The following is a 14718-nucleotide window of genomic DNA, read 5'->3' as shown; positions in this document are numbered from 1 at the left end:
ATTTACATTTGTTGTGTTTACTTGGAATATGACATAGTTAAATATGTTTTGAATGATGATGACTTAGTGGGGACGGCCTTCTTTGTGGTTGCAAAGCATTGAACAGGTAGGTTGTCTGCTTTGTTGAAAAGAACCTGGTAAACCAACAATGGGAAATGCACACTTGGAGCTTTCTTGACATTGGTGCGTTTTCCCCTGTAGGTGAACTGCGGCACATCACCAAGCTGAAGCCCTGGAGCCTCTTTGATGTACTTGTGGAAAAGTACGGTTGGCCCCACGAAGATGCTGCACAGTTTACAGATTTCCTGATCCCGATGTTAGAAATGGTTCCAGAAAAACGAGCTTCTGCTGGCGAATGCCTTCGGCATCCTTGGTTGAATTCTTAGCAAATTCTACGAATATAGCCTTCTGAGCTAGCAGATATTTTCCAGTACATTGGACCTAAACGGTGACTCTCATTCTTTAACAGGATTACAAGTGAGCTGGCTTCATCCTCAGATCTTTATTTTGCTTCGAGGTACTGTTGTTTGACATTTTGCTTTTTGTGCACTGTGATCCTGGGGAAGGGTAGATAGTCTTTTGTCTTCAGCTAAGTAGTTTACTGACCCACTTTCTTCTGGAAACAATAACATGTCTCTAAGCATTGTTTCTTGTGTTGTGTGACAAACAAATGTCTTTTTTTTTTTTTGAACAAAAAATACTTCCCTCCTTGTGTTTTGGCAGGTTTTGTAACTATTTATGAAGAAATATTTTAGCTGAATACAATATAATTTACGATCTTAAGAAATTACCAAGGTGGAACCAAGAAATAGCAAGGAAATGTACTATTTTATCTTCTGGGAAAGGGACATCATTCCTGTATTATAGTATATGTAAATGCACCCTGTAAATGTTAATTTCCATTAAATATGGGGTGGGGACTCAAATTTCAGAAAAGCTCCCAGGTCTTGAGTGCTCTGTAGCCTAAGTTGCATGTAGCAGACAAGGAGCTGTGCTAACTTTTCATTCCATAATAGTCCTTTTACATTGGATTTTAAACAAAGTGGCTCTGGTTTACAAGATTTCATTCCCTATATGGCACTTTAAAGAAGAAGATATGCTTCTTGTTCTAAAATATGCATTATAGTTAACACTTCCATTCGTATTTTTGCATATTTTTAAAAGAACTTTTAAAGAAAAAGTGATGTCCCTTTAAAAATGTGATAACCTGGTACCATATGGTGTTGCCTCCTCTAAGCACTGTAAGTTAAACTATACATAGATTAAATTGGACAACAGAAAATATGTTCAGTGTGTGGAATGAAAATAACTTTTTTTTTGAGAAGCATTAGTTTGTCTAAAACACAGGTATGGTATATACAGTTTGCAGTGCAGTGGGTAGAATGATTCTTGACATTTTGAAGGTAACAGTATCATATTCATTCCATAGGCATGTGTTGCTATAGCAGATTTTACTAGCTTTTTCATTGTCTTTCCATGAAGTAGAGAAAATGATTTTCCCTTTGTAGGTCACACAATTTTGTTTATGCATTTCCTTAAAATTAATTGTAGAACCCAGAATGTAAACCACAGTAGGCAATACAGTTTTAGGATGTAAAATATATACAGAAGTATATTTAGCTCTTTTACAAGTCAGTGGGATCAGTGTCAGGTGTTTGTTTTTTAATTTGACATTCATCAAGGTGCCTCATTTTTCTTGACTTTGTCCATTAAAATGTATCCATATGCCTTTGCAATAACTAGATTGTGAAAAAATACCAAACATTGTGACAGTAATCCATTGTTTGAGGTGCTTGTAGTTGTCTTAAATATTAAAGTGTTTTTTGTTGTGCCCCCCCACACACATACACCCCAACAGTTCCTTGGTCATTGGCCTATATTTGAAGTGATAGAATCACAAACATCTGCTATGATTTTAGTGTAATATAACCAAAACTAAAGGGAATACCACCATCCTTTTGCTGGAAATGTAGTTGTATAACATTAAGGCTTATTATAAGGAAATCATTTATTATTTTGTAAGGGCAGAATAATTTTGAAAAGATGCTGACTGAGTATAGATTACGTAGAATTTCAACAATCCTTTTTTATCCATGTTTTATCATTTGCAAACTTTTTTTTTTTTAACAGTATTCACTGTGAGAGAACAAGACACATAATCCTTTTAGGAATTAGCATTATGTCACATATCACCGTGAGGTAGAACATACTACTCATTTAAGAAATAAATGTATGTTACCATGTAGGTTCCCATATAGCTTCTCTGGCAGATGGTGGCTATAAACCATATAGTGATGCTGTCCACGATCTCCACAGGAAACATTCTTATAAGAACCACCGAGTACATTTGTGTCTTCCCTAAGTCAAAAGCATTTTTACCAGGATGGCCACACATTTGTCTAGTGCAGTTTTAGCCCCTGTTGGAAAACCAGATGATGAGATTTTTTAAGGGTCTGTCTCTTGAAATACCCTAACTAGTTAACAATATAGAAACAAGAGGAGTATACATTTGTTGATAAAGGAGGAGTATAAGCTAAATGGGAACAACTGGTTATGCGGTTTAGTGATTTGGGTTGAATTGTCCTGTTTCCTGTCTTTAGTCCATGTGACATCTTCATGGAAAATGTCAAGCAGTGGAGCATACATATCAAATCAGAAACTGACTGGAAACTGGCAGAACTGCCCAAAGGTGGAGAAAAAGTAGATTTAGGAGCTTAAAAAAAAGATGTAACTGTTTGAGGTTAAACTGCTTTACTAACTTGCTATTTGTGGACAATATATAATTGGTTTACAGGATAAAGTAAGGTCATTGTTTCTACTGGGGTAGAGAATTTCAATTTGAAATTATAAATGAAATTATTTCTTAAATTTCAATTTTGACTGCCATTTTAAAAATAACTCGAATGAAATTTTAGTGAAGCCCACCATTTGAGAGTGCAATGTCCACCATGAAGGAGCCAAAGAATTATATAAGACTCTGCAGTTTAGACAAAAGCTTCTTTCTATACACATCATTTGTGTAGGAGGCAAATCTAAAACTGAGTTACTAAAAATCTTTAGAAGGACAGTTCATTTATTTAAAGGGGTGAAAACCTGGTGTTTTTTACAATAATAGTTAACTGATCCATGTTTGAAACCATCAAGGGATGAATTATATAAAACCAGTTCGTTTTAAACGTTTCTTTAGTGGATACCATAAGTAGAATACCTTAACCTTGACAAGTTAAGGGATGGAAAAGGAAATGGAAATTAAAAGCATGAAACATGATTTAAATTACTACCAAATCTTATTCAGTCACTTTTAGTCTGTTTACTTTTTTCTCTGATGCACTAAAAAAATTTGTATACTGTGCCAACTCATGTCAAGAAATTGGATGATAGAAAATGTATTGACAAATAGTGTCATTACTGTTGACTATACTTAAGCCTCCTGAAAGGTCTTCTTTTTCCAATATAATATTAGCATTTTATCTTTTAGCAATAAAATATTCACTTGAGGCCATTTTCATTTCACTTGAAAGATCTAAGAATAATGCCTTTTTCCTTTGGTTTTATACACCCAAACAAAAAAAGATAACTCTATTACTTTTAATATTATAACTAGATATTCAAATCATTTTCAGTGGGATATTTCGAGTTATGTTCTAAAATGTACAAACTATATATTCCTGTATTTTCAAGCAAAATACTCCATATTTTCAAGTAGTTGTAAATTGCAGTCTGTAACTGTTATCAGGTAATAATAATGGTATGGGCTCATTTTCTATGATGTCAGATACTTATGTAAATTTGCATAGCATGAATATTTAAGTAGTTTCCTATGGCTCTTGCCCCTGCAGAAATGGTAAGTAGGAACAACATGGTAACAACCCCTTACAGTCTCCTTATACTTGCTACCATCAAACTGAGGTAGTAGTTGGTCAAGAAAATTGAAGGCTCCTCACAAACTAAATTTGGGAACTGTAACTTTGTAAGAACACTTACTTAAACAGCAGACCCCCATCTTAGAAGTTGTACAGGACAATCTGGTAAAACTGACATAATTGTGATTTATTAACATGAATTAAAATGCCCAACCAGTGCTTCAATGTGACAGTATATTTAAAATAAAAAATTAAAGGTCATATACTGTACTACTTTCACAAAGGTCACACAGTTTTGCAAAAGACTTGTCATATGTACAATTCTGTATATCAATGAGAAAAGCTGTAAGCAATTTTGCAAAAGAAATGCAGTATTTATATTTACAGTTTGTCAGGAGACATTAGAAATCATCTATACATTAAATTACATTTTGCTTGCAAATAAGCAATAAAACAAAAGAGCCACGTCCATACCAAACTATAAAATCTGTATTGCATTTTTCACCTAAGATGCACTCACAGAACTGCTGACAGCAAAAAAAATGAAAGTCCTCATAGTGCCATTACTTAGCTGTGTACTTTAGTGCTTATGTATAAAATAATATAGAAAATATCCACTAAATGAATTTAACTGCAACAATAAAAATTTATGATCATGTAGCATCAACTCTACTGCCAGAAAAACAGCTGGAATGTTCACTTACAAAATAAAGATACCTAATACTGGCTTAACAGCACTTTTTTTCTTTTTAAAAGAAATTTTAAAAAGCAAAAATGGGAAAAATACAGTGAAAGAGCACTGGTGTTTTTTTTTATACAAAGTTTCATGTACAAGCTTTAAAAAGTACCTTAATAGGTACATATGAAATATACAGTTTATCTTACAGAACATTTTAAAAAATGTTTTTGGAGTCCACTTTAATGCCACCCTGAACCATGGTAATTGTTCTGAAATGTTGGTGGCACCTGTGCTCTGTGAATTGGAATCTGTCCAGGCACTGGAGATGCCTGCTGAGGTCCTTGAACCCCATGTGGCAGAGCCACAGAGCCAGGATGAGGACAGAACCCTGAAGCAGTAGGTGTTGGAATACTGTTTGGTCCTTGGGGCTGGAGATGCGGACCTGCAACAGGTAATGGACAATGTGGCACTGTTCCAGAAGGCTGGTGTTGGGGTCCCGGTCCCAAAGTGGTATGATGTGTAGCTTGTGAGGGATACGGCGGTACAGCTGGATGAGCACTTGAAGGAAAAAGTTGAGGTCCTTGATGAGGTGGATGGTGTAAGGCTTGAGCTGAGGTGGTATGATGCCCAGAGGCCAAAACACTGGAAGGTGGAGGAGGAGGAGGTGGGGGGGGTGCTGCATTTATAACATGCTGGTGTTGTGCTTGTAGACCTTGGAGTCCTGTGGAAGGATGAGGTGGTGGATGATGATGAGGGGCAGGACCAGGAGGTGGAGGAGGTGGTGGTAAATGGTGTCCAGCTGTTTGAGAGTGAATATGTGACCCAGGGGTGACGGCATGAACAGGCCCTACTACATGTGCTACAGAGTGTTGCTGATGGGAGTTCGGCTGTTGTAGAAGGTGTGGTCCTGGAGCAGGTGGTGGTGGAGGAGGGGGTGGGACTACAGAAGCAGAAGTTTGATGATGAATAGTAGGGTTCTGAGAGGGCAAAAAATGCCCAGGAGTAACATGGTGTCCTGGAATTGTTTGCTGGCTTGTGGTGCCAGGAAGTGCTTGATTTGGTCCTGATGTAAACACAGTTTGTTGGGAAAGACTACTTTTGAGCTGAGTATAATTCTGAAAGTTTGCAGAGGACTGCTGGTTTTGATAATAAGATGAAGAAGGCGGCGGTGGAGGGGGTGGAGGGGGTGGTGCCGTGCTGTTCAAACTTTGTTGGCTAAACTGACTGTATGTTGCTGAAGATTGTCCTGAGGGTGTCTGGGTAAATAATGCTCCAGAAGTTGCCTGCTGAGTACTGGCTTGAAGGTTCTGTGCCGCTGGATAAAAATTTCTCTGTGGCTCTCGCTGAGGTGTTCCAACTTGAGGTGACTGTGAATGATGAGGCCTGTAGGGAGATCCTAACTGCTGTGAAGGAGGCTTTGGTGAAAGATAACCATGCTGTACAGGGGTGTGTGGAGTAGATGACTTTGGAGGATTTTCTATATGAGGTGATGGAGGACAGTGCAACTTCATTGGTGCAGAAGGCAGCTTTTGTGAGAGTTGCTCAGATGAACTACGAACATGTGGCTGTGGAAGATGATTCTTTGAAAGTGCTTGGGTATTATTTGATAGTTGTTTCTGTTGGAGCTCTGTTTTGAGGTGAACATTCTCAGCTTCTGATACAATAACAGTTGCCTCCCAATGGGGATCTGGTTTTGAGAGTATTTTCCCATGTGCCTGAGCAGGAACTACAGGTCCTGGTGAAACAGGCTATGAAAAGAAAATCATATAAACTTTACATTATAAGAATGTAAGAAGCATCATTAAGCACTTGGAGGTTTATTCTTCTTGGGATTTAATGCTATTTAAACAATTAATTTTAGAAAGAAGCAAGGTAGATTTTACAGAGACTTGAGATACTGAAAAGGTCAGTTTTTTTCAGTAGTTCCAACAAGTTATGCTAGTGAACTTTTGATTTTTACTGAAGACAAATTAAGAAAATGATGGTCTTTGAAATTTGATCTGCCTTTTCACCTAAGTGATGAAAAGGCTCCCTGGTTTGGAACCTCATTCTAAACAACCCTCGTAACCTGAAACGCTTAACAATTTTCAGTTGTATAAATGAAATCTCTCTATCCAACCTAATGATAAATTGGTTTGGGTAAATAAACTTGAGGTTCCCCAAAACTTTTTGATTCTTAATACCTTTTCAGTATCCTCATACACTGTTCAAATACAAATCATCCAATCGTAAAACTGTTTATTCTTTTTCTTAAAAGAATCAATTTCACGTTCTTCATCTTTAGTTTCCCAAGATACACCTGCCACATTATACTATCACATCTTCAAAATTCACATTTATCAAATGAATGTCGACTGGCCTTCTGTTTTTTTTTAGAGAATATCACCCAAACGTTTCTTGAATTTCTTAAAAAGCATGAGAAAACGAAGCTAATATAGTGTGCCTAGCATACATGAATTAGTTGTCTGTCACAGTTATGTGTGAGAGAAGGAATATCAGTAATAAACACACTTATAGCCAACAAGGAAAGTATCCAGTAGTCACAAATTGATACTTGATACTTGTTAACAGCAAGAAATTTAATTGCATGTTAACATCTCTTTCTGAATGGCCACATTTGAAGGTGCAGTGTTACCTTGCTCATCTTTGAAGGACTTCTACAAGTCTTTTGAGAAGTATCTGGGGACGAACATTCATTTGTAGTTGTGGGCTCAGGATTTTCAGGATCAGGGTCTGTAAAAGAGAAGAAACCTATAGTAGATGTGAAATGACTCTTTATTAATGTCACAAAGCACTGTACCTAGTATTTAACTCATATAAAGGCTTTCTTCTATCTGATTTAAAAGGTTTAAACTATAATAACCATGTAGGTCATCTGCTTACTGACCTTCCATAAGTTCACTGAAAGAAGGGACTGGACCCTTGGGTTTCAACTGGGGAATGTGATTTGAATGAGATGAAGGTGAAGACTGAACATGACTCGGTGAACATGAGATACATGGTGATTCTCCCCCTAAAGATGAAGCAGAAGTAGACCCAAAGAGAACATTAGAACTGCTATGAACAAGAATGCAGGCTGATAAGCTGACTCCACTTTTTGGTGAAGGAACAAAACAAGCCCACTTACCGCTGTCTTTATCTTTTCGGTGATCACTGAGAAGTAAAGCTCTCTGATAACTCCTTTCTCTCACTTGCTCCACTGAAGTTGAGGCAGTCCTTTAAAATAAAATCACAAAATAAAATAATCACTTTAAAGAAGCTACTGCCAGGGAGATTATTCTTTGTCTCTTGAAGGTAACAGGTTCTCTCAGACCAAGGCTCTTACTCTATTGGGAAAATATTTTGGTGTTAAGCTTTCAGAATAGCACCAATCTTTTTTTTTTTTTTCCTAACAGCTCCTAAACAGATTTTTATCCCCATTTATTTGAAGAACTCAATCATTTCAGTCCTTTGTCTTAAGCAACTTCTTGGTGGAAAGTGACATTATTTAAAGGACAGTGGATTAGCATTCACAGTGAACATCACTTCAGGTTACCAAAAACACCAAAATATGCACTGAACAAATTACTGAGTCAGGACTGAAAGGCTAGTAGGACTCTCAGGAACAAGAGGACAAAAGAGCAAATTGAATATGGCCCTCCTACTGTTTCTAAATCCAGCCTCTTCATTCCTCCTGCAGAGAAAATATGGTTATTTCAACATAGCTGGTAGGGTTGTAAAGAGATTGCAGGATGTTGACTGTGACAATGTCTCCTTGGAGAGGAATATTCGTGTGAGACGTGAATAAATTATCAAGGAGTAAAAACAACAGACCTTTAACAATACAGGCAAATATGCAGCTGGTTTAAAACCCTATTACCAAGATGGCTATTTCAAAATTATGGCCATTAATGTCTACCTGCTTAGCCTAGAGGAAAGAACATATAGGAACATAGTTCATTAACAAAAGCCAGTAAAGCTCTATTAAAAATCAGCTACATTAAAAAGTTAACTTAAGGGCCACCGTGGCTCACAGGCAGAGTTCTCGCCTGCATGCCAGAGACCCTGGTTCGGATCCTGGTACCTGCCCATATATTTAAAAAAAAAAAAAAAAAATTAACTTAAAATCCTGACTTGATGATAAAAAAAATATGAAAAACATTTTAATTCATATAATATACAAATAATTGATAGCTTCAGAACTAAGTTTTTTAAACAGGCTTACCACTGAACTTCTGGTTCATTTTTCTCACTGACAGAAGCTTCCTTAATAGGACAGTTATTGCTGGTTTCTTCAGAAGTAGCATTATAAACAGCAGCTGGTGTTGGTAAAGGTAGGCTAGCAGTGTTTTCTACCTGCTCCCCATTTTCACTATTGTTGGCACACCCGTCACCATTGTTGTTGCTCAAGTTTCCACTTGCATGAGGTGATGCACTAACCAGTGGAAAGTTTTCTGCCTTAGAGCCACTTTTCCTAGCTTCACGTTGTCTCTTACGATATTCTAATAGAGAAACCTTAAGCAAAAAAGATAAGGAAAAGCAAATCTTTTATTCTTGTTTAATATGTCAGAATTAATCTATTTTTTTTTTCTAAAAAGAACTGCTATAGTTACGTTAGGAAAGTTATGTTAAAAAAATAAAACAAACAAACTTGATTCTGAATAAAAATAATTAACAGTTACCAAATGCCTACTATATATGCCAGGCATTGTACTAGATTATTTACATACATTATCTCATCATTTAATCCTCACAACAACCCTATGAAATAGGTATATTATCATCCCCATTTTACAGATGAGGAAATTGAGTAACTCACTCACTCAAGGTCACACAGCTGGTGAGTGTTGGAGCCGGGATTCGAACCTAGGTCTTACTTGAAAGCCCGTGCTCTTTCCACTATACTACATTGCTTCCCACAAAGTTGCCAACTGGACTCTGTTACAAAAATTAAAAGCACATATCACACTAAAATTCTTTGCAAAGCAATAGCTATTAACAAAATAAGTGTTGTAGTTTCACTCCTTCCTCTGAAATAAGGCATTCCATATTACTATATCTGCCAATCAAAAAATGGTGCTAAATCAGAGGATTTAAGTTGCTCATACTACACTTATTTATCATATAGTTTATCATTTATATAATATTTATATATTAGTATAATAATTTTCAAAATACTTTTACATTCATGGTCTAAATATTGTAGATATTATGGATAAGGAAAGAGGCATTTCTTCTATACAAAGCTGCCTGTTCTGTGTAAAATAAGGGTGAGAAGAACACAAATATTAGTCAACTGTTTATTTGGTTAGGGAGTGGTTGTTGATTTTTTAAGTTACTTCCTGGGTGAAATCATCTTAAGTTTTTGGTCTCTGAAACCATGCTCCTTACAAGGGTTTTTTCATATCACTAGAACTGCTTACTTTTTCTATGAACATTTTCTAATTAACTGAGCATATGAAAAATTTAACTAAATTAAGAATGCCTTATATAATACATAATATAACTACTAATTACTCTCAAAAAAAGTATTTTTAAAACACTATTAAAAAGATTATAAATTGTTAAATTTGTAACCTTTTTCTTTTGTGGTGGATTCTGGGGTGTGCAACTTCCGTCGATCAAACTGTCATTAACAGTCCGTCCAAAACCAGATACAAGCCCATCTTCTGAAGTACAAAACACAGTTGTTTCCAAAAACATGCCTCTAGTATCATCCTGCATGAGGCATTTTGACTCACTTATTCGGAACCCTCCTCCAACCTCCAACTGATGTGAGGGTGTCAAATCCCTCAAGTTAGAGTTTACTGAGAAGTTAACTCCTGTTCTGTCAGGGCTTTTTACCCAGGAAGAATATATTGTGCCCCGTCCAGAGTGAGGAGATTCCATTTGGCTGTTAGAATCAGTCCTGTCATGTGTAGGTGTTTCCATGGTTTTATGTAAGGCAGTTTGCTCAATTGCATCGAGTCCCATTGGCAGGTCTGACACAGGTTCCTTTTCTCCAGGGCACTGTCTATTGACTTCAGTTCTATTCCTTGGGCTGGTATAACCAATAGTCTTTATTTCTTGTAGACCCAGTTCAGGTAAATTAGAATTTCTAAAAGGCCCCAATGTTAGCATGGTTGAAGATCTGTCATATCCCTAGTTTTAAAGAATTAAAAAAAAAAAACAAATAACAGATAAACCATCCCAAGATGTGGTTGTTTTTAAATCTACCATTAATTTAAACAAAATGATGATGCTAGGAAAAACACACCAATTTAAATTATCTTTTTAATAACTCCTTACCTCTTGACTATAAGTGCGTCTCTTAATTTCTGGAGAACTTTCTGGGGAAGAAATATTCTATATAAAAAAACAATTAGAATTGAAAATTAAGCTATATTGCCAAATGATATTTACAGAAATGAAAACTTAAGTGAGAAACTACTACACAGACTTTGGTTTTAAGTTTTTCTCTTCTGTTTTATTTCTAGTCCCCAAATAAGATTACTTGCTTTAAAGTCAATTTGATACATGAAAAGTCACTTTAGTCTGGCTATTGCTCTGTGTATCAATAAGAGGAGCTAGGCTCATTTTTAGTAAAAAGTAAATAAAAAGTAAAAAAAAAAAAAGTTTAAATTCATATAAATGCATATTCCCAATTTTTTCTTTTAAGACTTTTTTTTTTCCTACTTATAGCACACTAATTGTTAAAAAAGAAAAAAAAAAGCTATTAAAGAAACCCCATCCCCAGAGGTTTAATTTTTTTTTTTCATTTATATTTCTCACCTCAAAGTGCATGGTATTTCCTGGTGTGCCAGGAGTTACTGGGGTAACAGGTGAATATATGGGTTTATAACCATTTCTATAAGTTTCATCATCTGATTTTATCCGTGGAGGAGTGGCAAATGATGGGTCTGTAGGAGTAATGTCTGTGTGAGTTGGTGTAGCATACGGTGAAGGAGTAGGTGTGGAGGTTTCTGAGTAAGCAGAATCTAGTAACTGATAAAGTCTTCGTTTTTTTAGTGGTGTAGTTAAATCTGTAGGTGAAATAATTTATAAGAAATTATACTGCTGGCATCTGCTACAATCTGTAATATATTACATTCTGGAAAAGATCAAAACATAAACAACACAAATTACGACGACATTCATCCCAAAACAAATTTCATAGTTTGTTTTAAAGTTAGTACTAACATAAAGCAATCTACCCCCAAGTTAGTTAATTTCATTATTTCTAAGCTTTAAGTTTACAAAGATCTAGGGATCTCAAATCTTAGAAGTACTGATGTTACTCTGATTTCTAAGAGTCCTTTTGAATCTGTTTGAAAAGCAGCCAGCCCAAACACCAAAACAAGTACAAAAATTCACCCTTAAACCTAACATACATCTTATTATAAATTATTGATCTTATGTCTATCTTCATCCAAAAGGTTGGAGGACAGGAAAAGAGAAAATATAACATTGTGCACCTCTTCTGCAATATATAACAATGAAGCTACAGATTCTGTCACATTCATCGCACTAAAATAGTACTTACCTGAAAGGGAACAGCTATCATTTAATAGTAGTGGACTTTTATTTGCACCATTGACTGTAGGACTTCTGGATCTTTCTTGACAGGGTGAATTAAATCTGTGTAAAACTGCTGAATGTTCTTCTTCCAGAGCTTGTTTCAACCATCGCTGAAATACATAAATATTCCCCAAATAAATGAACAGAAATCTGTTTGTAGCTATTTATATAGCCAATAAATGTAGATCAGATTCCAAAAGCTTTTACTACCAGGAATAGTCATAAGGAATGAGATCAACATTTGGTTCATCCTAGTTTTTAATACCCCAAGAAAAGTTTACCTTTTTGCAAGAACCAGACATATTTTCAGTAGGTTCTTTTCTTCTCCTTTTTTCAGAAAGGAATGGTGAAGTAAATCGAATATAATGCTTAGGCGTAGAGTAGACATGAGGACTGTAACTGAGACCTGGTAAAGAATTGAGCTGCGTAGCCAATACTTCAGGATCTGTAGTTATACGCAGAGGCCTTTCTGAAAGGCTGTCTGAAGGTTTTCCGGTCTTTTCATTCTTCTCACTTAACCACTCATTGACCAAGTGCTGCAAAAAAGAAAAATGTGTTATCACTGTATATGTAATTACACAAATTCTCCTGTAGAACATTTTAATAAAGCTGAAATCAATATATTATTTAAAATGATATAAGTTCATATAGTGTCCAATTAATATAAGTCATTCAACATTTCCTTCATCTTATCTGTTATTCCTGAAATTTTTTTACACAATATTTTGAAGGTACAGAACGCATGGGTACTTTTGTAATATGTATATTACATAAGGCACTAATGTTTGTTTTTTTTGTTCTTCCTCATGCAAAAATATTTTTTAATTTGTACACTTAGTCATTATCATTATACACTCTAGGCATTCCTAGATTTATACCATCTCAGTCTTTATTCCATATCTTGCTTTCTGGTTTTATTTGTGCCCCCAGCCCTCCTCCCTCTACCATTTTCACATTCAGTTTTATTCAGTGTACTAACATTATTGTGCTACAATTAGGAAGTATTGTGCTATCCATTGCTGGATTTTTACAATCAAGTCCTGTTGCACAGTGTGTATCCATTCAGTTCCAATTACCCAATCTCTACCCTATTTCTATCTCAATGGCCCACTAATGCTTTTTAATATGGTAAAATCTTAGGAGACATCAGTTCTATCTTCTATTAGAGGTATAAAATGTTCAGTTTGTTAGAAAGATCTGCTTTTAGGCAGTGCTTTTCAACTCTGCTGTATACAGTCTCCAGGACAGGCCTGTCACATAACATTAAAAAAAAAAAGATTCCACAGTGATTCCAGTGTGCTAGATTCCAGTGATTCCAGCATTGAGAAAATTTAAGGAGTTTAAAATCTCTTTTAAAAGTTGTTCAGCTTTGAAAATTTTCTTTATTCAATTGTTGATTCTTTGATCTACAGTGTACATAATTTAGTCTTTAATGGCTATATGAATGTACCTGATCCTAACCTGACCCTCAAATATAATGATTACTCAAAATTTTTTTCTAAACTAGATATTTAAGAAAGTTCAATTGTAATGGCATGGAAATAAGGATTCCATTTGTCAGCACAAGTACAGTTTCTTTGCTGTCATGACATACATCTTTTCTATCTAGATAACAAATGATATTTTTTATAAGTGAAATTTATAGAAAATTTGGAAAAAGTATTTTTATATGTATATACATATACACATACAGAAACACACATACATTTAAAAAATAATCTACTGGATCCTATCCTGTAGAGATAACCATGGTAAACATTTTGGCATCTTTTCTTTCCAACCTTTTTTCTACATGTATAAAATTATTTCTAAGACAAGCAATACAGTGAGGTGATGAAGTACAGGGACTCTAGAGCCACACTGCCTGGGTATAAATTTTGGCTTCGTCAAATTTTTGCTGAGACTGCCAGCAAGTTCTATAACCCTTCTACACCTCAATAACCCTATCTATAAAATAAAGGTCATAACAAAAGCTAGCTTTATAAATAAGGTTGTTAACATATGTAAAGTGCTTAGAACAGCACCTGGCACAGAATAAGTACTATGTATTATTTTTTCCTTGAGGCCTTTACTTTAGGGAAAACCATGATAATTTGATACTATGCCAAACAGTATGTTGTTTCTAAGATATTATAGAAGCAAGATAATATATGTAAAAGGATTTTTAGACAATCAAGATATAGGATTCTAGATCTCAGATCAGGGATTTAAATGTAGCACCACAACAGTAGTCATATAATAATTAAAAGGTAGGGATCATGTAATATAGTGTAATAAAAAAATAGGTTCTTTTCTTTTAAACCTGATTTTCTTTCCTTTTCACTGATGAAAATGACAACGAATACTGCAGTTATTTCTTGTCCTTCCAAAGTGGGCAGAAATATCTGTTGATTGTTAAAGTATTGGGTGCTTGCTCAAGATGTGGTACAGACGAGAAAATATGACTCTACAGCAAGTTATTCAACTTACTTAAACTTAATACTATGCTACTTATACTATAAAAGTATTGTCCCAGATTCATACTTAGACGTTTCTTAAATATGCTTCTCATGGTTTAGCAGCAATCCTACAAACTATACTAAATTAGGGAAAAGAACAATAAAGGAGGTTTAAAGTATTTTGTTATAGAAGTATGTGAAA

General features: G+C 35.3%; 2 protein-coding genes across 27 annotated transcripts in view; one reads left to right on the top strand and one right to left on the bottom strand.

The window, feature by feature from the left end:
* SRPK2 (SRSF protein kinase 2) overlaps positions 1–4341 on the top strand; it is a 341198-nt gene extending 336857 nt beyond the window's left edge. For 20 of the 21 annotated variants that reach the window (XM_077159835.1, XM_077160609.1, XM_077160531.1 and 17 more), the window contains one exon: positions 202–4341. In XM_077159835.1, the coding sequence (XP_077015950.1) occupies positions 202–386 (185 nt within the window). In that variant the 3' untranslated portion in view covers positions 387–4341. The remainder of the gene's footprint in view (positions 1–201) is intronic. The other variant, XR_013175857.1, reaches the window with a different exon arrangement.
* KMT2E (lysine methyltransferase 2E (inactive)) overlaps positions 4030–14718 on the bottom strand; it is a 120934-nt gene continuing 110245 nt past the window's right edge. For 4 of the 6 annotated variants that reach the window (XM_077159351.1, XM_077159294.1, XM_077159315.1 and 1 more), the window contains 9 exons: positions 12360–12614; positions 12044–12188; positions 11293–11543; positions 10810–10866; positions 10099–10662; positions 8747–9036; positions 7430–7758; positions 7178–7275; positions 4030–6290 (listed from right to left, as the gene is read on the bottom strand). In XM_077159351.1, the coding sequence (XP_077015466.1) occupies positions 4782–6290; positions 7178–7275; positions 7430–7758; positions 8747–9036; positions 10099–10662; positions 10810–10866; positions 11293–11543; positions 12044–12188; positions 12360–12614 (3498 nt within the window). In that variant the 3' untranslated portion in view covers positions 4030–4781. The remainder of the gene's footprint in view (positions 6291–7177; positions 7276–7429; positions 7759–8746; positions 9037–10098; positions 10663–10809; positions 10867–11292; positions 11544–12043; positions 12189–12359; positions 12615–14718) is intronic. The other 2 variants (XM_077159371.1, XM_077159392.1) reach the window with 2 other exon arrangements.

Source organism: Tamandua tetradactyla, chromosome 1 (genome assembly GCF_023851605.1).
Source record: "Tamandua tetradactyla isolate mTamTet1 chromosome 1, mTamTet1.pri, whole genome shotgun sequence".
In the NCBI taxonomy this organism is placed as follows: Eukaryota; Metazoa; Chordata; class Mammalia; order Pilosa; family Myrmecophagidae; genus Tamandua; species Tamandua tetradactyla.
Note: the sequence above shows the minus strand (reverse complement) of the source record. Positions and strands in the feature narration are given on the sequence as shown.